General features: G+C 43.7%; 1 protein-coding gene across 5 annotated transcripts in view; it reads right to left on the bottom strand.

The window, feature by feature from the left end:
* Positions 1–25101, bottom strand: part of SUSD4 (sushi domain containing 4) — a 147805-nt gene that overhangs the window by 12403 nt on the left and 110301 nt on the right. Inside the window, exon 6 of one of the 5 annotated variants that reach the window (XM_017949226.2) lies at positions 1615–1802. The exons of the other annotated variants lie outside the window; for them this stretch is intronic. Coding sequence (XP_017804715.2) covers positions 1654–1802 — 149 coding nt within the window. The 3' untranslated portion in view covers positions 1615–1653. Of the gene's footprint in view, positions 1–1614; positions 1803–25101 lie in introns of those variants that run through there. 5 annotated transcript variants of the gene reach the window in all.

Here is a 25101-nt window from a genome sequence, read left to right as displayed (position 1 = left end):
AGCTTTGTTGTAAAGGAAAGGTGTGGTGAGGGTAGAGGGTGGGAGCGTTTCTTTTAACTTGGAAGGAAACAACAACAAAAGTATTATTAATTTTAAACTTTAGGGAGGTTTATTTTAAAATCCCAATATAAAAATACCCATGGCTTAGGGGACTTCCACCTCTCACCCAACACAGCCTCTCACTATGGGGCTCAACTGAGTTCTGCTACCACCTCCTCTCCACACCTTCCCTAACAGACAGACAGTTCCACACAGACAGACAGACGGACGGACACACTCCCACACCCAGAGGCCTCAGACACGTGGCAAACAGCCCCGTGAACAATGGCCACGTGGCTGGCATTTCAAATAACCTGTGCGTTCCTAGAAATTCCAGTGTGTAAAAGTGGACCGGGCTATGGCACTTTTTCCGTTCTTATCTTAGAACTCCTTTAGGCTCAGCCTGTGACTCATATCCCGTCAGTTGCTAGTTCTAAGGAAAATACACCCGGGGGAAACCTGTGGGTGGCATGAAAAAAGATCCTTCTGCAACTCCATTTTTCTTAATGTTTCTTACTTTAGACATTATTAGCAACAGTTAGGGCTTTTGTGAGGCTTGGAGTCTGGACATTCAGTTACAGGCAGAATCCAAGCAAGGCTCTGCAGACACTCAGCCAGAAACGGATGATTCCTGTCCCAGTGTGAAGTCTCTGCTCCTTGTTTCATGACAGAGGGTAACGGCTCTTTTCAGACTAGGTGGAAAATTCCTACCTACACAAATGGCAGCAGAGTCCAGTTTTTACCATATTTAGTCTCTTATGGAGCTTCCCAGAGGTGGGCTAGATAGGGGGAGGCAGGACCAAAGGATGGGGTGCTGAGGCATGGGACCTGAAGTCTTCCCTGTGTTGGCCAAGAATGGCCTGAGTTGGGCTGGATGGAGCTGCTATAAGACTGCAATTTACCCAGATAAGCCTTCCCTCCTGGTCCAGCCTCCTCTCAATTTAGTGTCCCTTCCTCACCCTCCCTCTGGCTATTTCCTCCTATGCAGATTTAATTCCAACACAAACACCAGCCACTTTGGGAAGCCTTCCCTGAGCGCACAGGCAGTGATCTTGCAGTTTCCGGGCATTTTGTGCATTTTATATGCCTAATACTTGTACAGATTCGTAAACTCTTTGAGAACGGGGGCCGTGTCTCTAGAGTTTTTCTAACTCCTGTAGTATCCAGCATGATTCTTGATAAACATTTGCTATTTGAGTGAATGGAAATGTCAAAGTTTTCACAATAAACCAGAGGCGGTTCCCTGTTCGCTTCTCTCCTGTAGTCAATGAGGTGCAATTTTCATGCTGTGTCTGGTCTCATTTTTCAGTGGGGGAAAAAAGGTGAGACGTGATAATAGTTTTTTCATAGCCTCATAGCTTCACCCGACGGACACCACACGCAAGAATCTGTGTACATTTTAGGGATGTCTTAGTGATGTGAAATAGAGCTTTGCCAGTCCTACCTCTGAGATACACACTAAAATAAAGAGGTCAACGTTTCTAACACCTTCAAAACAATGCCAGTTGGTTCTTCCCTTGATGTACTAACAGGTGTGCAGACGATGGTGAAATACGGTATACGATAAAAATGGAATGTTTAATTCAAACGTCCTTTATTGCAGGAGAACAACATTTAGAACAGAGATGTGGTGGTGCTAGTTGAGGAACAGGTAGGTGCTGGGGTGGGAGAGGACTTTAACACAGGGCAAAAATAAAGCATAGCAGCTGCCAACCTGATGTGTGGGAAATAAAGGACAGGGAAAAGATGTTCAGGTCTTCCTCCTGAAAAAAAGAAGTGTAAATATGAAAACATAAGAAGACTATTTCTCTTGATTGAAAAAAAAAAAAACCTTACAGCCCTTTTCTTTCTAAAAAAATAAAGACTTTATTTTTAAGAGCAGTTTTAGGTTCACAGCAATATTGAGCAGAAGGTACAGGAAGTTCCCGTATACTCCCTGCTCCCACTCAAGTACAGCCTTCCCCATTATCCACATCCCCACCAGAGTGGTGCATTTGTTACTGCTGATGAACCCACATTGACACATCATTATCACTTAGAGTCCAGAGTTTACATCAGGGTTCACTCTTGGTGTCATACATTCTATGGGTTTGGATAAATGTGTAGTGACATGTATCCACCATTCAAGTATCATGCAAAGTAGTTGCACTGCCCCCACCCCAATCCTCTGTGCCCTGCCTGTTCGTTGCCCCACCCACCCCCAAATCCTGGCAATCACTGATCGTTTTGCTGTCATCACAGTTTTGCCTTTTCCAAAATGTCATATAGTTGGAATAGGACAGTATATAGGCTTTTCAGATTGGTATCTTTCACTTAGTAATAGGCATTTAAAGTTCCTTCATATCTTTTCATGGTTTGAATGTTAATTTCTTTTTAGTGCTAAATAATATTCCATTGTCTGGATGTATCATAGTTGATTTATCCATTCACCTACTGAAGGACATCTTGGTTGCTTCTAAGTTTTGGCAATTATGAATAAAGCTGCTATAACGTTTGTGTGCAGGTTTTGCTGTGGACATAAGTTTTCAGTTTCTTTGCGTAAATATCAAGGAGAAAGATTGCCAGATCATACAAGAGTATGTTTCGTTTTGTAAGAAGCCACCAAACTGTCTTCCAAAGTGGTTATATCCCTTTGCATTCCTGCCAGCAACAAATGACAGTTCCTGTTGCTCCACATCCTCTTTAGCATTTGGTTTGTACGTGTTCCAGATTTTGGTCACTTTAATAGGTAAGTAGTGATCTCTCTTGTTTAATTTGCATTTCCTGATGACATATGACATGAAGCATCTTTTCATATGCTGTTTGTCATCTGTATATCTTCTACGGTGTTAAGGTCTTTGAAACATTTTTAAATCAGGTTGTTTGTGCTCTTGTTGTAGACTTTTAATAGTTCCTTGTATATTTGGATAACAGTCCTTTATCAGATGTGCCTTTTGCAAATATTTTCTACAAGTATGTGGCTTGTCTTCTCATTCTGTTAACATTGTCTTTTGCAGAACAGAAGTTGTTAATTTTAACGAAGTCCAACTTATCAATTATTTCTTTCACACATCATGCCATTGGTGTTGTATCTAAAAAGACATCGCCATACACAAGGTCATCTGGATTTTCTCCCATGTTATACTCTAAGAGTTTTACAGTTTTGCATTTTACATTTAGGTATATGAGCTATTGTGAGTTAATTTTATGGAAGAGTGTAAGGTCTGTGTTTAGCTTTTTTTTTTTTTTTTTTTGTATATGGGTGCCCAATAGTTCCAGCATTATTTGTTGAAAAGTCTATCTTGTTACATTATATTGCCTTTGATCCTGTGCCAAATATCAGTTGACCATATTTATGTAAGTCTACTTCTGGGCTCTCTATTCTGTTCCATTGATCTATTTGTCGATTATTTCACTAATACCACACTGTCTTGATTACTGAAGCATTATGGTATGTCTTGAGGTCAGGCAATGTCAGTCCTCCCACTTTGTTCTCCTCCAATATTGTGTTGGCTATTCTCAGTTTTTTGCTTCCCCATATAAACTTTAGAATTAGTTTAATAATACCAAAAAATAACTTGCTGGAATTCTGATTAGGAGTACATTGAATCTATAGAGCAAGTTGGGAAGAACGAACATCTGGACAATATTGAGCATTCCTATCCATGAACATGGACTATCTCTCCATTTATTTAGTTCTTTGATTTCTTCCATAAGAGTTTTGTAGATTTCCTCAGATAGATCTTGTACATATTTTGTTAGATTTGTGTCTAAGCATTTCATTTTAGGGGCAGCTAATGTAAATGGTATCGTGTTTTTAATTTCAAATTCCACTTGTTCATTGCTAGTATATAGGAATGTGATTAATCTTTGTATACTAACTTTGTATCCTGCAACCTTGCTATAATTGTTTATTAGTTATTGGAGGGTTTTTTGATTAATTATTTTGGATTTCTTACATAGATGATCATGTCACCTGTGAAAAAGATAGTTTTACTTCTTTCTTTCCAATCTGCATACCTTTAATTTCCCTCTCTTGACTTATTGCATTAACTGGAACTTCCAGTATGATGTTGAAAAGGAGTGGTGAGAGAGAACATCCTTGCCTTGTCCCTGATCTTATGGGAAAGCTTCTAGTTTCTCTTCATTAAGTATGGTGTTAGCTGTAGGTTTTTTGTAGATATTTTTTATACAGTTGAGGATGTTGCCCTTTATTTCTAGTTTACTGAGAGTTTTTTTAAAATCATAAATTGGTTTGGGATTTTGTCAAATGCCTTTTCTGTATCTATTGAAATGATTTTTCTTTTTTAGTCAGTTGTTGTGATGAATTGCATTAATTGATTTTTAAATGCTGAACCAGCCTTGCATATCTGGGATAAATTCCACTTGGTCATGGTGTATAATTTTTTAATACTTTATTGGATTGGATTTGCTAACATTTTGTTGAGGATTTTTGCATCTATGTTCATGAAAGATATTGATCTGTAGTTTTCTTGTAATGCCTTTGTCTGGTTTTGGTATTAGAGTAATGCTGGCCTCACAGAATGAGTCAGGAAGTGCTCCTTCTGCTTCTATCCTCCAAAAGAGATTATAGAGAATTGGTATAATGTCTTCCTTATATGTTTGGTAGAATTCACCAGTAAATACATCTAGGCCTAGTGCTTTCCGTTTGGAAAAGTTATTAATTATTGATTCAACTTTTAAAATAGATATAGGCCTATTCAGATTGTCTATTTCTTCTTGTGTGAGTTTTGGCAGATTGTGTCTTTCAAGGACTTGGCCCATTTCATCTAGGTTATCAAATATGTGAGCATACAGTTGTTCACAGCATTCCTTTATTATCCTTCTAATGACCATGAGATCTGTAGTGATGTCCACTCTTTCATTTCTGATATTAGTAATTTATGTTCTTTCTCTTTTTACTTAGTTAGCCTGGTTAGTGGTTTACTGATTTTATTAATCTTTTCAAATAACCAGCTTTTAGTTTTGTTGATTCTCTCTATTGAGTTCCTGTTTTCAACTTCATTGATTCCTGCTCTAATTCTTATTTCTTTTTTCTGCTTACTTTGTATCTAATTTTCTCTTCTTTTACTAGTTTCCTAAGGTAAAAAGTTAGATTATTCATTTTAGATCTTTCTTCTTTTCTAACATACGCATTCAATGCTAGAAATTTTCATTTAGGCACTACTTTCACTGCATCCCACAAATGTTGGTAAGTTGTGTTTTCATTTCATTTAGTTAAAAATATTTTTAAAATTTCTCTGAGATTTCTTCTTTGACTCATGTTATTCAGAAGTACACTGTTTGCATTTTGAGATTTTCCTATCATCTTTCTGGTGTTGATTTCTGTTTAATTCTACTGTGGTCTACAAGCAGACATTGTATTATTTCCATTCTTTTAAATTTGTTAAGGTATGTTTTATGCTCAGAATGTGGGCTATCTTGGTGAGTGTTCCATATGGACTTAGAAGAATGTGTTTTCTGCTGTTGTTAAATGAAGTAGTCTATGTATGTCAATTATTGTTTAATGATTGATGGTGCTGAAATCAATTATGTCCTTACTGATTTTCTGTCTGCTGGATATGTCCATTTCCAATAAAGGTGTGTTAATCTCTAATAGTGGATTTATCTACTTCTCCCTGCAGTTCTATCAATTTTTGCCTCATGTAGTTGGATGCCCTGTTAAATGCATACACATTAAAGATTGTTAGGTATTCTTGGGGAATTGACCCCTTTGTTTTTATGTAATGCTCTTCTTTATCATTGATAACTTTCCTTGCTATAAAATCTGTTCTGTTTGGAATAAATATACAGTAGTTACTCTTCCTTTCTTCTAATTACTGTTAGCAGGGTACATTTTTTCCATATACTTTCTTTTATTTTATATTAATTTGTCTTCATATTTAAAATGGGTTTCTTGTAAAAAACAGATAGTTGGATCATTTAAAAAAATCGACTCTGACCATCTCTGTCTTTTAATTGGTGTATTTAGACCATTGACATTCAAAGTGGTTATTGATATAGTTGAGTTATCTGCCATATTTTTAATTGTTTTTTTTGTTTGATGCCTTTGTTCTTTGTTGCTATTGTTATCTTCCACTTTTTCTTCCACTTCCAGCATTTCTTTTTGGTTTTAATTGAGCATTTTATCTGATTACATTTTCTCTCCTGTCTTAGCATATCAGTTATACTTCTTTTTAAACTTTTTTTAGTGGTTGCCTTTAACAACCACAGTTTGCAATTAACATTTACAATGAATCCAAGTCCACTTTCAAATATCACAATGCCACTTTGCAGGTAGTATGAGTACCTTATAATTACAAAGTGATCCTAATTTGTCCTCTTTTCCATCCCTTGTATCATTGCTGTCATTCATGTCACTTATATATAAGCATATATATATGTGTGTGTGTGGTGTGTGTGTGTGTAATATACCTAAGTATATGTAATCAATTACATTGTTACTATTGTTTTGATATTATTATTTTGAATAAACTGTTATCTACTAGATCAATCAAGAAAAAGAAAAAGTTTTAATTTTACCTTCACTCATTCCTTCTTCAGTGTTCTTCCTTTCTTTACGTAGACCCAACTTTCTGACCTATATTACTTTCTTTATCTCTAAAGAACTTCTTTTAACATTTCTTGCAAGGCCTACTGGCAACAAACTTTCTACACTTTTGTTGGCCTAAAAAAGTCTTCCTTTCTCCTTCGCTTCTGAACGTTCATTTTTGCGGGCTATAGAATTCTAGGTTGGTGGGTTTTTTTCTCTCAACACTTTAAATGTTTCATTCCTCTCTTTTCTTGCTTGCATGGTTTCTGAGAAGTCAGATATAATTCTTACCTTTGTTCCTCTATAAGTAAGGTGTTTTTCCTTTGGCTTCTTTCAGAATTTTTTAATTTTGAGTTTTCTGTAGTTTGAAAATGATATTTCTGGTTGCAGTTTAGTTTTTTTTTTTTTGCTTTTTGTTTGTTTGTTTTGCATGTATCCTGTCTGGTTTTCAGAGCTTCCTTGATTTGTGGTTTGGTGTCTGACATCAATTTGAGGAAATCCTCAGTCATTGTTTCACCTATTTCTTCCTTTTCTTTCTCTCTTTCTGGTATCCCCATTACACATATGTTTCACCTTTGGTAGTTGTCCCACTGTCCTTGGATATTCTGGTTTTTTTTTGTTTTGTTTTTTTTGTTTTTTGTTTTTTTTTTTCAGTCTTTGTTCTCTTTGCTTTTCAGTTTGGGAGGATTCTACTAACATATCCTCAAGCTCAGAGATTCTTTACTCAGCCATGTCCAGTCTACTAATAAGCCCATCAAAGGCATTCTTTGTTTCCATTACAGTGTTTTTGATATCTAGCATTTCTTTTTGACTCTTTCTTAGGATTTCCATCTTTCTGTTTACATTGCCCATTTTTTCGTACACGCTGAATATTTCCTCCATTAGAGCCCTTAGCATATTAATTATAGTTGTTTTAAATCCACCGTTTGCGAATCCCAACATTCCTGTCATGTCTGCTTCTGATGCTTTCTGTCTCTTCAAATTGTGTTTTTTGCCTTTTAATATCTCTTATAGTTTCTTCTTGATAACTGGACAAGGTGTACCAGGTAAAGGGGACTGCTGTAAGGAGGCTTTTGGTAATGTGGTGGTGCCACGCAGGAGAAGGAGAACCACTCTGTAGTCATAAGAGTGGGTCTCAGTCTTTCAGTGAGCTGGAGCCTCTGCACCGTGAGCTTCACAAGTGCTTCTCAGTTTTGTTTTGTTTCTCTTCACTGCCTTAGGTGGTACAGGATGGCTAGAGGGGGCAGGAGTTGGGTATTCCCTTCCTCCAGGTCAGTTAGGCTCTGATAACACCGCAGCAGTTTTGGCTGCAGTTAGCAAGTTTCTCTGCGGGACAGACCATGTTAAGAACAGACTGCTCCAGCGTAATTCAAAATGGCTCGTTCTCCTCCCCCTGCCAGAAGCACAAGGGGATTTCTGTGTGAGAAAAATGTTTACTGTGAGAACCTGGTAGAGCTCCTGGAGGTAAAACTCACATAGTATGGGGACCCCCCATGACTGGGTCCCCCTAGAGCTTTTACTTCTAGAGTTGGCCACACTGAGGCTGCAACAATTCATAAATTACAGTCAGGTTTCTTACACCTTCCCCAATCACTGTCTAGTTTCCCTTGGTGGTTTTCACCTATGAATCTCTGCTCAGGTAAGCCGTGACTCTCTGTGCTTTTCTGTCTCTCCATACTGAGAGCAGCAGTTTGCCCTGTGACCTTACTTCTCCTATGGATCCCTGAAGAGTTCTTGATTTTTCAGTCTCTTCAGTTTTTTACTCATTGTTAGGACAGACTGGTGACTTCCGAACTCCTTACATGCAGAACCAGAAACTGAAATTCCCCCCAAAGGCTTTTCAAGGGGTTACTGAAGTTTTTAGACCAGCGATGGTTGTGGACAAGCAGTCCTCTCTGGACGGGGCCTGAGTCAATCTCTGACTTAAGAGCTAAGTGCTTGCCTGGCTGCTCTGTGTCTGAGCAGCAATTGAGAAGTGACTGCCATCCACTATCAAAGAAAGGAATGCCTTTCAGAGTCCTGGAAACTTGTTCCTTAGTCTTCTTGGGGAAGACAATCCTACCACCTCCCTTTTACAGGGCCTGGGAAGCTAGTAATAATTAGAGTATGTATGTATGTATGTAAGTATGAGACAGGACCTTGCTCTGTCACTCAGGCTGGAACACAGTGGTATGACCACGGCTCACTGCAGCCTCAACCTCCTGGGCTCAAGTGATCCTCCCAGCTCAGCCTCCCAAGTAGCTGGGATTACAAGCACACACCATTATGCCCAGCTAATTTTTGTATTTTTTGTAGAGACAGGGTTTCACCATGATGCTCAGCCTGGTCTTGAACTCCTAGACTCAAGAGATCCACCCACCTTGGCCTCCCAAAATGCTGGGATTACAGGCACAAGCCACTGAATCCAGCCAAAATTAGACTTCTTTTTTTTTTTTTTGAGATGGAGTCTTGCTCGTCGCCCAGGCTGGACTGCAGTGGCGCCATCTCGGCTCACTGCAAGTTCCACCTCCTAGGTTCATGCCATTCTCCTGTCTCAGCCTCCTGAGTAGCTGGGACCAGAGGCGCCCGCCACCACGCCTGGCTAATTTTTTGTATTTTTAGCAGAGACAGGGTTTCACGGTGTTAGCCAGGATGGTCTCAATCTCCTGACCTCGTGGTCCACCCGCCTCGGCCTCCCAAAGTGCTGGGATTACAGGCATGAGCCACCGCGTCCGGCCGACTTCTTTCTTAATATTACGCAGCATCTCAATGAACCCAGAAAAAGTAAACATAAGTGTTTTAGCCTGCAGAGCTTCTCTGGTGGTATGGTGGCATTTGGGCCAGGCACTCATTTCTTGTGTGGGACTGTCCAGTGTCCAGCATGCTGTGGGGGTTTAACAACACCTCTGCCTGCCCAGGAAATAATAGCAGCATCTCCAAGCCATTGGAACAACCCCAAATCCTCTACTGCCCCACCCTTGCTATGCTCCCAATGTCCCTGGAATCACCCCTTGGAATTTCTACTTGTTCCTCACTTTCAAACCTGGCCCAGGCCCATCCCTGTCCACCTGGCAGGATGCCTGGTAGTGACTGGGAGGCAGATGAGTCAGGGTTTGAAGCCCAGCTCTGCCACTCATTGGCTGAATAATCACAGGCATGTTAGTTACCTCCTCTCACTCAGTTTCCCCATCTGTCTGATGAAGAAAATAATACCCACTCACTAGAGCTGTTGTGAGGGCTGCATGAGCTAAGAGCCTGAGCCAGTGGCTTGCTAAGGGAGGCTCACATCAGGTACCAACATTGGTTTGTTTTCTGGGAAGGGGATCCATGACCCCGACCCTGCCACATGGTGAAGCCGCTGGAAAGTGTGGGGAAAAGAAAGCATCTTCCAGTTGTCTGAGTCCCCAAATTCCTCACATCCCACTTTTAGCCTAGGCAAAAGTGTCTGACCCTGCTGCTTCTCTGTCTCAATAGAGATGCGACCGAAGGCAGATCCTCTCCTCGTCCCATGGTGTGGTCCAATTAAGTGTGTGAGCTAGAAAAGTGTCCCCCTGGCCAGATGCTCCCCATCATGGGCAGCCTGGTGACAGTGGCCACAGGGAACCCTGCAACGGGCTCCTCCCTGGAGCACAATGGCCAGCTCCGTGACCATTCCCACATGGAGACGCCACAGGATCTTCTCAGCGAGACAGAAGCTGCCTTGCTCCAAGGAGGCCTGTGAGGCACATCAGCCCCACGGGTTTAAGGAAGCAGGGCTGGGCTGCCTGCCTTGCCCTGGATGACCCTGGCTGGCTTCTTCTGGGAGGTGAACTACACCATCCTTTGGAGAGATGGGGCTTCCTGGGGACAGAGTCACCCAGCCTCCCTGTGCACTGGCAGGGGACTCAGAGCCACTTTCTCCCACTGAAGTCACCCTTCTATCTGTCCAGCTCTGATTTTTTTCTGCAGGTGACTCCTGGCCCCTTTTGGTGAGTGCTGTTCACAACACTGAAGGTGGGTGGCTCAGAGGGCCTACAGGGCCAGGCGGCAAAGGCCACCTTGTGATTTGGGGGTGTCAGCTGCAGAAGCCCATGCTGTCTCCACTACCAGCATGTGGCTGGAGCATTTTCATTTGCTTACAGGCAAATAAATCTCAAACACTTCTCTCCTGTCTTTAGGTACATCCAGGCCCCCATCGACACTGTCTGAGCTCAGGGAAGGGCAACTAATCCTATTGCCCAAAGCACAATGAAGCTAGAAAGCAAGGCTGATGCACTACGTAGAAAGAAAGAAAGAATTCCTCCATTGTCTCTTCCTGCTTTGTGTTATCAGCACTATGGCACCTCCTCCAGCATAGATAAGGGAGACTGTTATGCTTGGACAATTTGCATTTTGGACTTTCTGAAATAAGATCCTCTTTATTCGCTTATCTAAGTATAGTAATTATGTTCTTTCACTCGTTTTAAAATTCACTTATTTAACAAATATTTTTTGGACAACCACAGATACTACCTCAGTCCCATCCTCAGATGACAAATAACTAAACACATAGATATTTACGTGGCTGGATAGGCCTTCTCCTCTATCTGCTGAGAAAAACATTAATAGCACAATCTCACACACACAGGAGTTGGGATGGAGCTCTCGGGCACCACATCTCCCATCGGGGTTTGGAAGGCACCTGGACCAAAAGGAGGTAGATGTTCTTTTATGCACAGTAAGATCCAAAGTATATGCTGCTACTAGCAGACTAGATAACCAGGAGTCAGTAGGTTTAAAAAACTAAAGGCCAGCCCACCTTGCTTCCTCTGCAGTGGAGATGGGCCAGAGAGAACAGCTGCCATGTGCACCCCATGTGGGAGTCTCCAGACACAAGAGGAGGCCAGGAAAAGGGCCCGGGCCTAGGGAAGGTGAGAGGTGAGACTTCAAGGGGCCAGTGCAGCTGGGGAGCAATGGAAAAGAGAAAATAAACAGAAAGAAGGAGAGTCTGTGGGTGGAACAGTCTCTATCAAGAGAGGGCAGGTCATGTGGGGATGTCTCATGGTCTTGGTTGTAGATAATGCAGGGACCCTGCTGAGTCTCCAACCCCACCCTGATGCTACAGATTGGATTCTACCACTGAGAACTGGTGACTAAAATCTGCTTGAGTCTTGGTGTAGACTTGGGTGTTGTTTTCTGATGGAGGGTGGTAGGGAATTGCTCTTTCCCCGCAATCATAGGCAGGTGCCCAAAGTACCTTCAACAGGGAATATGGGTGGTCAGAGAGGTGGAAGAAATTACTTATCAGCTAAGCAACAGACTGATTTCAAGATAAGAAACTGCTCACGTTACATCTAATCACAAATTCTCTGTGCCACACTGGAGACCAATAGGAGGTACAGAAGAGAGACTAACAGCATTAGGTGTGCGTGCAAGACTCTGCTTTAGATGAGCTGTCCAGGAAAGCCCCTAAATAGATGACTTTTAAACTGAAATCTAGAACAGCCCTATTCACAGTGGGGTCCATAGACCACTGGTGCACCCTACTGGTACACCAACTGTTGGCTACAAATCCATGACAAATAAATAGAGAAATCAATTTGACCTTGTCACAACATCCATGTGTTTTCAATTTCTATTTTGATAGATATTTTCAATAACTAAATTACATTTAAATAATGCAATTTGACTACAGTTGAATCTGATAGTTAAAAATGGGACTTGTATTATGTGTTTGTCTTTTCATTTTATCTAGAATCTGTTTTTATTGTGTATTATTGGTCTGTAATGTATTGGAAAACAATAACCAAACCACTGGTCCCTTCACTACAGAGATGAGAGGCCCTCCTCCAATCATAAATGCATACAGGAATGCACGATGCATAAAGACTAGGAAGGACTTGGTCCAGGAAGTGCTGGAGGAGGAGGACGTGCCTGGCAGAGGGGATGGCACATGTAAAGGTGGGCTGGAGGCACTGTAGAGAGGCCTGGATGGTGGCTGAGTTTGCAGGAGACAGAGGGCTGCACAGCATGAGGGAGGGGAGGCAGGCACACACAGTGTGTGTGCAGCTGCATGGCACCACAGCAAGCAGTCGGGATTTTATCATAGTGTGAAGGGACACTGCAAAGAGTGGGGACTAGTATATTTTTTAAAAGCTAGCTGGGTGGAAAACAGGCTGTTGGAGAGCAGGGATAGACATGGCAGGACTGCCAGGACACAGCTGCCATGCCTGGAGAGATGATGGTGGCCCAGACCAGGACAGTGACAGCCAATGTGGTGGGAAGAAGAGTGATTCAAATGTCCTTCCTCTGTTTCTACAATAGGGCTTGGTGATTAGGGGGCTAGGAGAAAAAGAATCAAGGATAACTCCCGATTTCTGACCTGGCTCGATTGTGGTACTATTGACTATGCTAGGTTTCTGTTGGGTTTATTTGTTTCACGGCAAGGGAGTGGTACAGAGCTTGGTTTTGCACTGGTCGTGTTTGAGCTTCCAGTGGGAAAGTCATCCAGTTCAGTTAGGCAGCCAGAGAGTCTGGGATAAATGCAGAACTCAGAAATCATGAGCATAGAAATAATCTTTACAGCCATGGGACTGCATGCACTCACATGTGGGAGAGGGCAGACAGAAAGGGGAACGGGACCCAGTCCAAACGCGGAGACATCCTACAGGGATGAAAGAGATGGCAGAGGAGACTGGGGTGCATCACAGAAGCCGCGAGGGAAGACTGTCTCAAGGAAGAGGGAGCGGATCCTCACAAGCTGAGAAGGATGGAAAACGAAGAGTGGCCATTGGATTTGGCCATAGGGGAGTCAGTAGAGACCCTAAGAAAAGCAGCTTCGATAGAGTGGCAGAGGGGAAGCCATTCTGCAGTGAGCTGGGGAGTAAAAGAGGAGGGCAACCTTAGGTGACTCTTTAGAGAAGTCTGCCACAGGGAAGCGGTAAAGCAGAGGCCAGAGGGCCCAGTGAGAGCCCCGCCCCCACCCCAGAGCTCTTGATCTTGTTAAGACGTTGGCAGGAGTGGTTCAGTACAGGGTACAAGGTTGGTAATCCAGGCAGGAGGGCAGTCTTTCAGGAGGAGAAAGATGTGATCTTCCACATGAGTGGAAGGAGGGGCTGGCCTTTGACAGGCGTAGGAGGGGCTGGAGGGAAGCATGAGTGCTGGACACAGGCCCCAGCAGATCGGTGGCCGGGGTGGTGGAGACATGAATAAGCTGCCCTCTCCCCTTTTCCCAATGAAGTGTGAGGCAAGGCCACCACTCAGAAGTGGGAGGGAGGCTGAGTTGAGAACTGTGTATCACTTATCACAGTCCTAAACCCATGTATATGTTTCACTGCATGCAAAATAATAAAATGAGGCTTAAAACCAGTCTGTGTGCCTTGTAACTATCCATACAAATAATTCCAGGGCAGGGGTCGGGGTGAGGCAGATGAATGTAGAATATTTTAACCTACTAAATGGATATTTAGAATGTACAATGAATGAATACTAATGTAGTATTGTAGAATATTTTAACCTACTAAATCCTTCTGAGCCACTGAACCCAGGTGCTTTGACTGGGTATTTTCATTCTTTCTTCTTCCAAAGGTCCATACAGCCCCCTGGATGTTCTTCATGTAGGAAAGACTTGCCCTGTTAGTCTGTGCATTCACATCTACCCCACACAGCTGGCGGAGAGGCTGCCAGCTGCTCACCATAATCCATGTTCCACGGGCACCCAGCTGGCCCATGTTGCCCACTGTGCCTTGTTTCTCTAAGTTCTAGCCAATGGAATATGAGGAGAAATGATAGCTACTACTTTCAGGCTTGATCCATGAAGCCCTTCCATGCTTCTGCCTGCCTAGAATAGAGATGATCCCTCCTAGGGGACCTCAGAAGCCCACCTTGAAGCCAGCAGAGCTTCCACTGTCCCCTGAATGACTGGATGAAGAGGCACTGGCGGATCAATATTCACTCAATGCCACTACGTGAAAATAAACTTCCATTTTGTGAGCCATCACCCCTTTTTGGTAACCTTCTTACAGCAGCAGTCTACCATATACAGTTGGTATAAGGAAGAAATAACAGATGTGAATCTGCTTTGTGAAACAGCAAAACATGCAAGCTACAGATGTCTGTTGCTATTATTACTGCCACACTCACCTTCTTCTGCCATGTTAGTGCTGCATTTGAAGAGTGTAATAATGACTTAAGCCACTGCTTCCTCAACCCTGGCTACACAGAATTACCTGGGGAACTTTGCCTAATTGGTCTGGAGTGAGTCCTGGGCTTGGATAGGTCTTAAAGCCCCAGGGTGATTCTAACGGGTAGACAAAGTTGAGAAGCACTGCCCCCACAGTTGCAATGGTCAGGGGACGTCCTCCATCCCCTACGTGCTGAGGATGGATGGTGGAGCCAGTATGCAAATTAAATTGTCATGGTATCTGGTCTGGGTCTTCACCTTTCACGGGACTCTTGCTATATGAATTGCAGTCCAGGGACTGTCCATTTTGGGATCAGCTAAGTGCTTATTAGAAATTGGTACTCTCTAGCAACACCTACTGAATCAGAAACTTTGTTTCAGCAAGATTCGCAGGTGATTCACATGCACAGTGCAGTTTGGAAAGTGCTGTTCCAGATCATGAGGAAACTCTGTAGCTGAGCTCAGTAGTAAAGCTGACTCTTAATGCTACAGTCTCAAGTCTCAAGTTGGCCTTGAAGAGCGTGGAGAAGTGGCAGGAAAGCCAGCGATCCTGTATACTGAGTGCAAAGGCATTGTCTCAAGACAGCCCAGCATGTTGTCTATGTGGCTCTGAGAGGTAACAGGAGGACAGGGACTCTGCTCCCATATTGTACAGAACCACCCAACCTCTCTCTTCAGGAGTTCTGCTGAATTCTAATCAACAAAACTGTCACTGCACCAGCCGTTCCCAGTCCGATCTAAATCTGGATAATGATTCCAGGAAGTTGCATGGAACCCTCCGTACCAAAGTCCTGGCCGTCTCCAAGGCTACGTCTGAAACTTTGCTTTTAGCTCAGGGAAAATCAATAAACATTATACAGCACATTACATTTTCCACTTTTGTTTTGTTGTACAACACAGAAGGCCAATACATGTGTCTACTGAAGGAAGCCAATGATGATGAGGCTAGGGCTTTGCTTGTTTCCGAGCAGGATGGAGCATGGTGTTTACCCGTTCAGAGATGTGCTGACAGATCAAATTTAAGATCAATAGTACCCAGCAGTGCTGAGGGAGGGGCTCTCACCTGCTTTCCATCTCTGAGTCACTACGTTAGGATGTCCCTGAAGGAATACAAAATGCATGTGATGACAACTGTGAAACTTCAGTGAAAAAATCTGAAGCGTGCCTGGTTTCGAAGCCACAAGGAAGCCACAGAGGAGCACACAGGTGAGGGAGCAGGTGTAAACCCGTGATTTCTTCTGGCAGCAGCGGGGAATGGCTGGTGCCAAAATCAAAAGCTGACACACGTTTCTGTGTTCTGATGAGGTTGCTTGCTTTCTTTGCATTAATGGGAGCCCCGATGGCTACACTGAGGTCAGTCTTCACCACCACAAGGTGAAAATAAATCACAAGACGTCTGTGGCGTCAGAGTGTTTTGATGTCTGTGAACCTTTCCAATACATGAACCCCCTACAGTCAGGACTCCTAAAGGTAATTGGGGCAACTGAATTTTTTGTAAGGAAAGGAAATCAGGGGAACAAGATTAAAATGGAGTGTGTGTCCCACCATGTAACCTAGGAAGCCCACAGGTAAGGGAGCATTTAGAGTGGATCATTTCTGACCCTATCTGCAATCAGCAAACCCTTCTATTATCAGAGATGACACTGAAGTTAAATGTGCTAGTGTATCCACAAACTGGACCAAAGTGCCACACAGACACACATACATTCATGTATTCAATTTTCTGAGCCTCCAGTTTTCCTCCCATAGATTTTTAGGAAAATCCTTAGTGCCTTCTCATTCTTGTCTATTAGCAAGTCCTAATAGATGAGGAAATACATAATTGAGTAGTGAGTTAAGAAGAGTAGGAAGCAATTGGTCATGCTTTGTTCCTAGCTGTGCTTGAGTGTATGTGTGTATGCACTTATGGGTTCTATATTATAGTTAGTTCTATAAGTTCTATATTATCCATAGAAAATAGCCACATTTTCCACTAGCAAAGGTAATTCTAAGGTTTACATGATAGAATTTTATCAGTATTTCTTAGTGTTCTGCAAAAAACGCATGCTATTCTGTGAAATGCACCATGCTTTTCTGACATCTGAACAAATTTAAGAAACACTGGCTTAGAAGACATGGCCAGTGAAAAGAGAGGAAGAAAAGGAAAAGTCAGCTAGGAGAACAGAATAGGAGAAAGTGTGAGGGTGAGAATGTGAGAAAGGACAGGCTAAGAAGACATAAGAAAATCAGTGGATTAATGAGAGACTCTAGAGAGGCAGCTTTGCACTGCCTCTAGTGCAAAGGTGCAAGAGTGCAAAGGTGCACCTTCCTGGGTTTAAATCCTGGCTCAAACACTTAGTGGCCATGACCTTGGGCATTTTACTTTTTCACCTTATTTTCATTTTCATTCATTTTATTTTCATGTTCTTTCTGAGCTTTGGTTTCCATCATCTGTCAACAGAAATAGTAATATCTACATTGCAGGAAATTTATAAGAATTAGAAGTAATATCTGTAAATCAGCAAGCACAAAGTGCCTGGCACAAAAGTAAATGCTCAATAAAAAGAGACAGCTATTACTAGCTACATTACGGGCCAGTGAGATGAAATGCGAGCAGTAATGACATTTCACAAGAACCTACTGTGAGGCAACATATGCACACTATTTCACTCAATCCTAACAACAATTTTGCAGAGCAGGTGTTACTATTGCCTCATTTGCAAAGATAAGGGAATTGAGGCTGAGAAAGGTGAAGTTATTTCCCCAAGGTCATCTAGTAAACTAATAGCGAGCTGGGACTGGACCTTATGTGCTGCTGACTCCAAAGCTGCCATCTCTCACTGAGTCATGCCATGGGGTTTTAAGTGAGCACAGGAGAAAGGGAGCATAGTGCCTCCCAAGAGCCAAGTGGAAGAGCAATGATTTCATTATCTGCTAAGACATGTATTATGCACAATGGGATTAGAGTTCGGAAAAGCCTGAGGCCTCCAGAGCTAGAGGAAAAGAGAGCTGGAGGAACCCTGACAGATAACAGGGAAGCCTCTGTTTGGCTCAGCTGGTATAATAAGCAGGGTGCGGTGTACTGGGCAAGAGGTAAGGTTAGCTCAGGAAAGGGCTGTGGGCAGGCCAAAGGATGCTGGCCAACTGGGGTTTGGGAAGATTCAAAGTTAGTCCTTTAAACCTGGGAGCAAGAGCTAGAGGGAAGATGGAAGGGAGTTTGCTTCTTCCAAAGCTAAGGCAGGGAGAGCATTTGCAGTGGATCGAATTGGGTACCCCCCAGATTCTTATGTTGAAATCCTGGTACCTGTGAATGTGGGCTTATTTGGAAATAGGGTAACTGCAGATGTAATTAAATTAAGATGAGGTTACATTACAGTAGGGAGGGCCCTTAATCCAATATGACTGTTAGGTTATTCTGCTAATTGTGTTGCGATAATATAATACCCAAGACTGGGTAATTTATAAAGAAAAGAGGTGTAATTGGCTCATGGTTCTGCAGGCTGTAGCAGCATGGCTCTATCATGTGTTTCTGGCACAGGCTTCAGGAAGCTTATAATCATGGCGGAAGGCAAAGAAGAACAGGCGTGTCACACGGCAAGAGTGGGTTCCAGACATGGCGGGGAATGCCACATGATTTTAAACAACCAGATTTCATGTGAACTCAGAGCAAGAACTCACTCATCACCAAGGGGATGGCACTAAGCCCTTCATGAGGGATCCACCCCCATGATCCAGTCACCTCTCACCAGGCCACATCTCCAACTCCAGAATCAAATTTCAACATGAGATGTGGAGGAAGCAACATCCAAAACATATCAACTTGTGTCCTTATAAGACGAAGAGGCGAGACACACGGCCATGTGAAGACACAGACACCAGGGGAGAACTCCATGTGATGACCGAGGCAGAGGCTGGAGTGAAGCGGCGACAAGCCACTGAATGCCAAGGAATAAGGCAGCGGCAGAAACCAGACTGGGGATCCTTACGCTCCGGGGACAGTAGAGTCCCCCACAGCTAACTCCAAGGGCCACAGAGTCTTTAAAAATGTCAAGTAGAATGGTAGGCAAAGGTCCCTCTCGCATGCTGCTTTAGTCATGGTTGGCTACAGAATTCTTGGCTTCCCAATTTCCTACAAATGAACTTTTCTTCCCAATTCAAAATAATTTCCACCAGAATAATATACTTACAGTATGAAAATACAGACTGACGTAAGCACAGGTGTTTACTTGTGATAGCTTGAACTAAGGACTAGTTTTAAAATCTGAATTTCAATATAATTGGCTTTTTAAAATTTTTATTTTTTATTTTAACTCCAGTCATGCTTCCCCTTCTTAAGGCCTGGACCAGTGAAATCCCTTCCCAGGAATGGAGAAGACGGGGTTAGAAAATACATTAGGGGCCGGGTGCAGAGGCTCATGCCTGTAATTCCAGCACTTTGGGAGGCCAAGGTGGGTGGATCATCTGAGGTCAGGAATTTGAGACCAGCCTGGCCAACATGGTAAAAAACCCCATCTCTATTAAAAATACAAAATTAGCCAGGTATGGCAGTGCAGCCTGTAGTACCAGCTACTTGGGAGGCTGAGACAGGAGAATCACTTGAACCCGGGAGGCGGAGGTTACAGCGAGCTGAGATCACACCATTGCACTCCAGCCTGGGTGAGACAGAGTGAGGCTCCATTTCCAAAAAAAAAAGAAAAAAAAAAGAAAAAGAAAATGCATTAGGTTCTCATCCACCAAAGAACAAACCAGCCAGAATGTAAACAAAGTCCCAGACTTTTCTTCAGAAGCCACAAAAGATGTGCCATGGGATGAAGGCACTGTCCTCTCCGCACACTCTAACTTTAGAGGAATGTGGGCACAGTTTAGAGTCAGGCATTATCTTTTTACAGAACCTAAGCCAAAAACAACAAAAACTCCCTTCAGTACAAAAAAGAAAATGATCGTGAACATAGGCGTGATGGTTACCGTTTCTATGAAAAAAATGAATGACATGAGACAAAAAGATGGGAATAGAAAGGTATGACTATCTTACCCACCCATCACTCCAAATGTCTAATTAATTTGGGAGAAAAGGCAGGGAATTACAGCAATGGTTTATGAAGGAAAGTGGAGATGGGGGTGGGAACTGGGGTGGAGAAGGAAGAAAGGAACAACAGAGAGGAATGACTCCAAACAACCCGCCGAACATTGCCGAGTGACTCCCAGCCTGAAAAAGGCCCCTGAAGTGACTGAAGGGATTTATTACCTTCTGTGTCCCACCTGATTGCAAGAGGTTTTATTACTATGAAATACAAGTCATCTTACTTCCCAGAGAGGAAAGAAAGAAATAAATCCTGCCTGGAGCAGGAATGGAGAAGATACTCTAGAGTTTAAGGACAAACACAGAATCTCCCATTTGTACCAGTCATCTATTTTCTGAGCATAATGAAGTCACGCTCGTGGCACAAGCTAGAGGCTCATACCCCTGGTCACAGCTTTGCTGTTGCTTAGCTCTGCACTTCCTTCAGTGACCTGACATTTAAGCATCACAAAATAAAAACCTCAGCTTGCACGTCTGTGAGTGTGCAAAAATAGGAGGGGATTACAGGGCAAAGGAGGATTATATTTTGGTGAGAACTGTGAACCCAGTGAAAGAAAGGGACATGTTCCCCATCCCCTGCTCCAAACAGGGAAGCCTTCCAAGCTCATGCAGGTCCCGGAACAGGTTACCTGCCCAGGTGAGAACTAAGGGATGGGGGCTTGGGTGCAGCTGGGCTTGAGCCTGGTGAGATCCCATCTCTGAATGGTGGGGAGAGGGGATTATCTGAGTCCTCCCTTGGGTGTTCTCTTCATTTCTTGACTTTGCGGGAGAAGTAGTTCAAACCAACGAAGCTTTCAGCTTTCTTTCCCCTTTGGTGGGAGAAGAATCACCTCTCTTCTTCCTTTGACCTCAGTCTAGATCTCTGCACTTACATGAGATTAAAAAAAAGAGAGAGAGATAATTTAAGGAGTCCAGGAGAGACAAAGGGTTCATGGTTGTGTTTCCACCAAAGCTAAAAGGAAAGCAAGGTGCTGAGGCAGGAGCCTGCCAAGGGGCTTAAGCTAGTGAACAGCAGATTCGGAGAGAGAGGATGAGGACCATCGATCATGTTGGGAATCAGAAAATGCAAGAGAAAAAGAGCCTAAAAAGTAACAGCAGGAATGCCTGAGAACTTGGATCTACTTGAAAAAAAGGAATAAGGTCTCTTGGTTTTCTTAAGACAAAAAGATCAGTGTTTCTGGATTTGATATAGAAAAAAAAAAAAAAAAAAAAGAATAATGAAGCTTCTTATGCCATGGCACAATCTATCTTGAGTACAGGAGAGATGTGTGACCAAGAAGAGGAAGAAGCTACGGTGGCAATTGCTTATTGTAAAAGAAGGAGAGAAAATTAAGCACAGTGATCCTTGAGAATGCTGTATGGCATGCAAGCAGCTATTTTCTGGTAATCACTCTGCTGTAATATACGAACAGTACATGGGAATGATATTAGAATAATTTACTATTGCTGGTGAACAATAAATTAACAGGATTGCTTGCTATTTTGCATTTCCCTCTAATAAAACAACCACCAGGGTCACAGGCAAGGTGATGGTAATACAAACAGCACCAGACACAGGGATTTTCACCGCCAGGGAAGAAAATGGCAAAAGGGGATAGTATGTACTAATGTATGTGCCCAGGTTGCAGAATTCAGTTTCATTTCACAAAGGGACCTCTGTTTGTTTCAGACAGGGAGAAACACATGAGGGAAAGGGCCTGAGATTTTCTCTTTCCTAGGCCCAGGGAACGCATATTTATCTTCAAAGAGAACTGAAGATTCTTTTGTTTTTGAGAATAAGATCTAAAAATCTCATAAGACTTTGACTGATGTAAGCTGGATTCCTAATTAGGATTATAAATTAGCCATCTACTTACATCCTTGAAGGCTGGGAGTCTAAAGAGATGGGCGGTGGGAGGTTTGTGTGACCCAAGCCAATCATTTCATTGCTCTGGTCTCAAGTTCCTAAGGAGGCAGAACCTGATGTATGATTTTCATATATCATGCCAGCAAACTCTTCCTTCAAATAAATCTTGAGTGAGAACATAATATGTAAATATATAAAACAGAGCCACTGGGGCTGGGGGAGCCTGGATCAAAGTTACCTGGGGCTTCCCAGGGAACTCCCAGGGCCTTAGAGCCTTATATTCCAGAACTCCTGGCCAAGCATTACCTAACCTTGTATTAGCTAGAGGAGGTGAGGGAAGGGCAGAGCCTAGGACAAGCAGATAAGTCAGAAGCCCTCCCTCTACTGTCCCATGGAAAGAAGCCCCCCTGCTATATCAAGTAAAAAAGGCATTTGCTGCCCTTTTCTTCCTTTTTTGCCAATTACATTTTATGCTGGGTCCAGCTGCTGGCAGGATCACGGATAAGTCTGCAGGGAGCTTGAGGGCCCAGGAGAGGCTAATCGAGACCACGCCTCTGGCCAGCGGGTTTATTCAGAACCGTGGGAGGCTGAGTGGGTATTCAGTGTCCAGGTGGTCACTGCTGTTATCGTTTACAGAGAGGTGCACAAGACTTGAACCTCTAACAGCAATGGCCACTTGGCATACTGTACATCCCTGGTTGGCACCAGAGCCTTACCTGGGAAGGAGGGAGGGAGGGAAGGAAGAAAGGAAAATTTCCCCATCGCTCACCATTGTATACAGTGTAGCTTGGGGCAGATCACATGGTATTTCCCTCTCCCTCCTCCAAAACCTTTTACATGATAAAAATTAGGTTCCTGAGAACACGAATGGAAAAGAAATCATCAATGGGTGGCTGCGCAGATTACTCAGGCGGCCAGGCTGGTCCCTCCCACGGAAGGCAGTGCAGCACAGGAGAAAGCACAGCCCGGGAGGCAGGTCAGGGCTGGTTTAGAATCTGGGCTCTGCAGCCTACTCCCTAAGGCCAGGGGGGTGTGACCAGGCCTGCTTCCTATCTGAAAAGAGAGGACAGTAATACCTGGAGTTGTCTAGAGGCCGACTAAAGATAGCAGGTGAAGCGCCTGCTACCAAGATGATCCTCAACACACATCTCTTCCTTTCCTGCCACTCCCCTCCTGCAGATGGCTCCAGGCTCACAGGCTGACTATATAAACGTGAGTTTCAGGGAAACTCTGTTAGCTAGCGTCGCGGGGAGAAGCTCTCCTAGCACCTCTCCCCTTCATTTTCCCACCTGCCTTCCAGAGCCAGCCAGGGATGGGGCAGCCTCTCTGGGAACAGTGTGAGTTCTGGTTAAGAGCAGAATCAAAGAATGTGACCACCAGGAAGGAGCCTCTGCGATCAACCCTTCCAACGCCTTTCCATTCTATCTGAGGAAATGGACAGAACTAGGATTAGAACCCAGATCAAAACTGCCAGCAGGTAGTCTGGGTCTTAGAAGGGCTAGAAGAGTAGTGTCAGTAGAAGGTGTAGGCTCAGGAGGCACAGGGGCCAGGTTGCTGTGGACAGAGTGACCTTGGGGAAGGAGCAGCAGAGCTGTCTGAACCTCAGTTTCCTCATTTATAGGCTGGCGCCACACTTGCTTCTCGTGACTGTTGTTAGAGGAGAGATCGTCAAATAAACTACCCATAGGGTGCTTGGCATACAGTAGGCATCCAAAAATGTCAAATTAATCAAAAGAAGTTTTAGTTGTAACAGTTGCAATTTGTAGAATATAAAGCATGTGCCGGGGCTACGAGTGCAGGGAGCAACAAGGTGCTTTCTGCCCTGGAGTCAGCTGTTCACAGGAGGAAGAAATTTGAAATATTATTTCTACCTGTTCAAGGATGCAGATGAGGGGCTGGGTGCAGTGGTTCATGCCTGTAGTCCCAGAACATTGGGAGGCCAAGGTGGGAGGATTGCTTGAGGCCAGGAGTTTGAGACCAGCCTGGGCAACAAAGTGAGACCAAGTCTCTACAAAAACATTTTTACAATTAAAAAAAAAAAAAAAAACCATAGGAAAGGAAGGGAGTGAAGATCAAGTGGCATGGGCCTTCCCTCCTCAAGGCAGCCTGATGGTGCCAGAGCCCAGGGTGGATGCGGGACCTTGACTGGTTCTCCTAGGCTACCACTGTGGCCAAGCCTGCCACTCTCTGGCACTTTCCATTCATCTCTACAAGGATACACTGGGGTATGGCAGGTTGGCTTAGGAGAAAGGGAAATTGGTGATGTCTAAGCTCTATATCCTATGACCAATAATTCAAAATCAGTGGCATGAAATCCCCAATATGACTTTTCTTCTGTCATTTCCCATGTGCTACTTCAAATCCAATGCAGAATAGTTTCAAGTTCATCAAAGGATGGACCCGAGCCCACGCTTTCTTATTGTGGATCACCAGGCAGGGAGCTGGGAGACCCTGCATCTCCCCCACTTGCTTGGGGACAGGTGGCAGGAGGACGATAGGAACTCCATAGGGAGAACAGAGTGTCCCTGACTCGGGTCTAGGGAAGTGACCAAGGTGACACTGGGCCTCATCACGAACAGTAATTGACGACCTTATTGGGAACGGTGTGGATTCCTCTTTATGTCTGAAGTTTCCATTTGTAAAATGGGAGTGGCCTGTCCCAGGGTGGGCCCTCATCACACCCCCTTTGAGTGTCCCCTGCAGCCTGCCTCCAGGAGCAGGGTAGGCTCTGTCATCCAAGGAGGCCCAGATTCTCTGCTGTGTCTTTCCTCTTCCCTACACAGGATTCACTTTGAAGTTCTGAGGCACTTCTGAGTGAAGGCAGATTCCTGGAGGGAGAAATCACTTCAGGCGCCTCTTATACCAGGCGCCTCTTGTACCTGAACGTGTTTTGACTCAGGAACAAAGTACACTGCAAATGTAGTTTGAGAGCTGGGGAGCCCTCCACATCCAAGCTGGCTTTGAGTTTTGATCCCAAATTGGAACCTTTCAAGTCATTTCACATTTGGCCAAACAAGGTTCTTCAGTTTCTTATTTTTCCTCCTTTTCTTACAAAAGGATACAGAGCTAAAAGGACTCCTGGGCATTTGTAGGTTCTTAGGAAATCACACTGCCGCATTCCCTGTGATTGAATTGGACGCTGTCTGATGAAAACTCCATCTCTGTCTATCTGGGCTCTGAGATGAATGGGGCTGGGGGGAATCACTTGGAGCATTCTGGGTTTGGGGACTGGGCAGATTTGAAAACCCAAACTTTCAGATGTTCAGCTTCCAATGGGGTCAGGTTTACTTGTTCCTGGGAGAAATGCCAGACACGAGGCTGAAAGAGTCTTTTGAAAATGTCAGCATGAGGGAAGCCACCGCCCAAGTCATTACAAATGAAACCTTAGGTACCGGCAGATCCTAAAGTGATTTTTTCCCCTATTTGGAGAAAAGCAAACAAGCAAGCAGACCAGACTCCCTGGGGCCTCTGGGACCATGCTCACTGCTTTCTCTGAAAACCCGGCT

The sequence above is a fragment of the Papio anubis genome, chromosome 1 (genome assembly GCF_008728515.1).
Source record: "Papio anubis isolate 15944 chromosome 1, Panubis1.0, whole genome shotgun sequence".
NCBI classification, from domain to species: Eukaryota; Metazoa; Chordata; class Mammalia; order Primates; family Cercopithecidae; genus Papio; species Papio anubis.
This window is presented reverse-complemented; position numbering and strand designations above follow the sequence as displayed.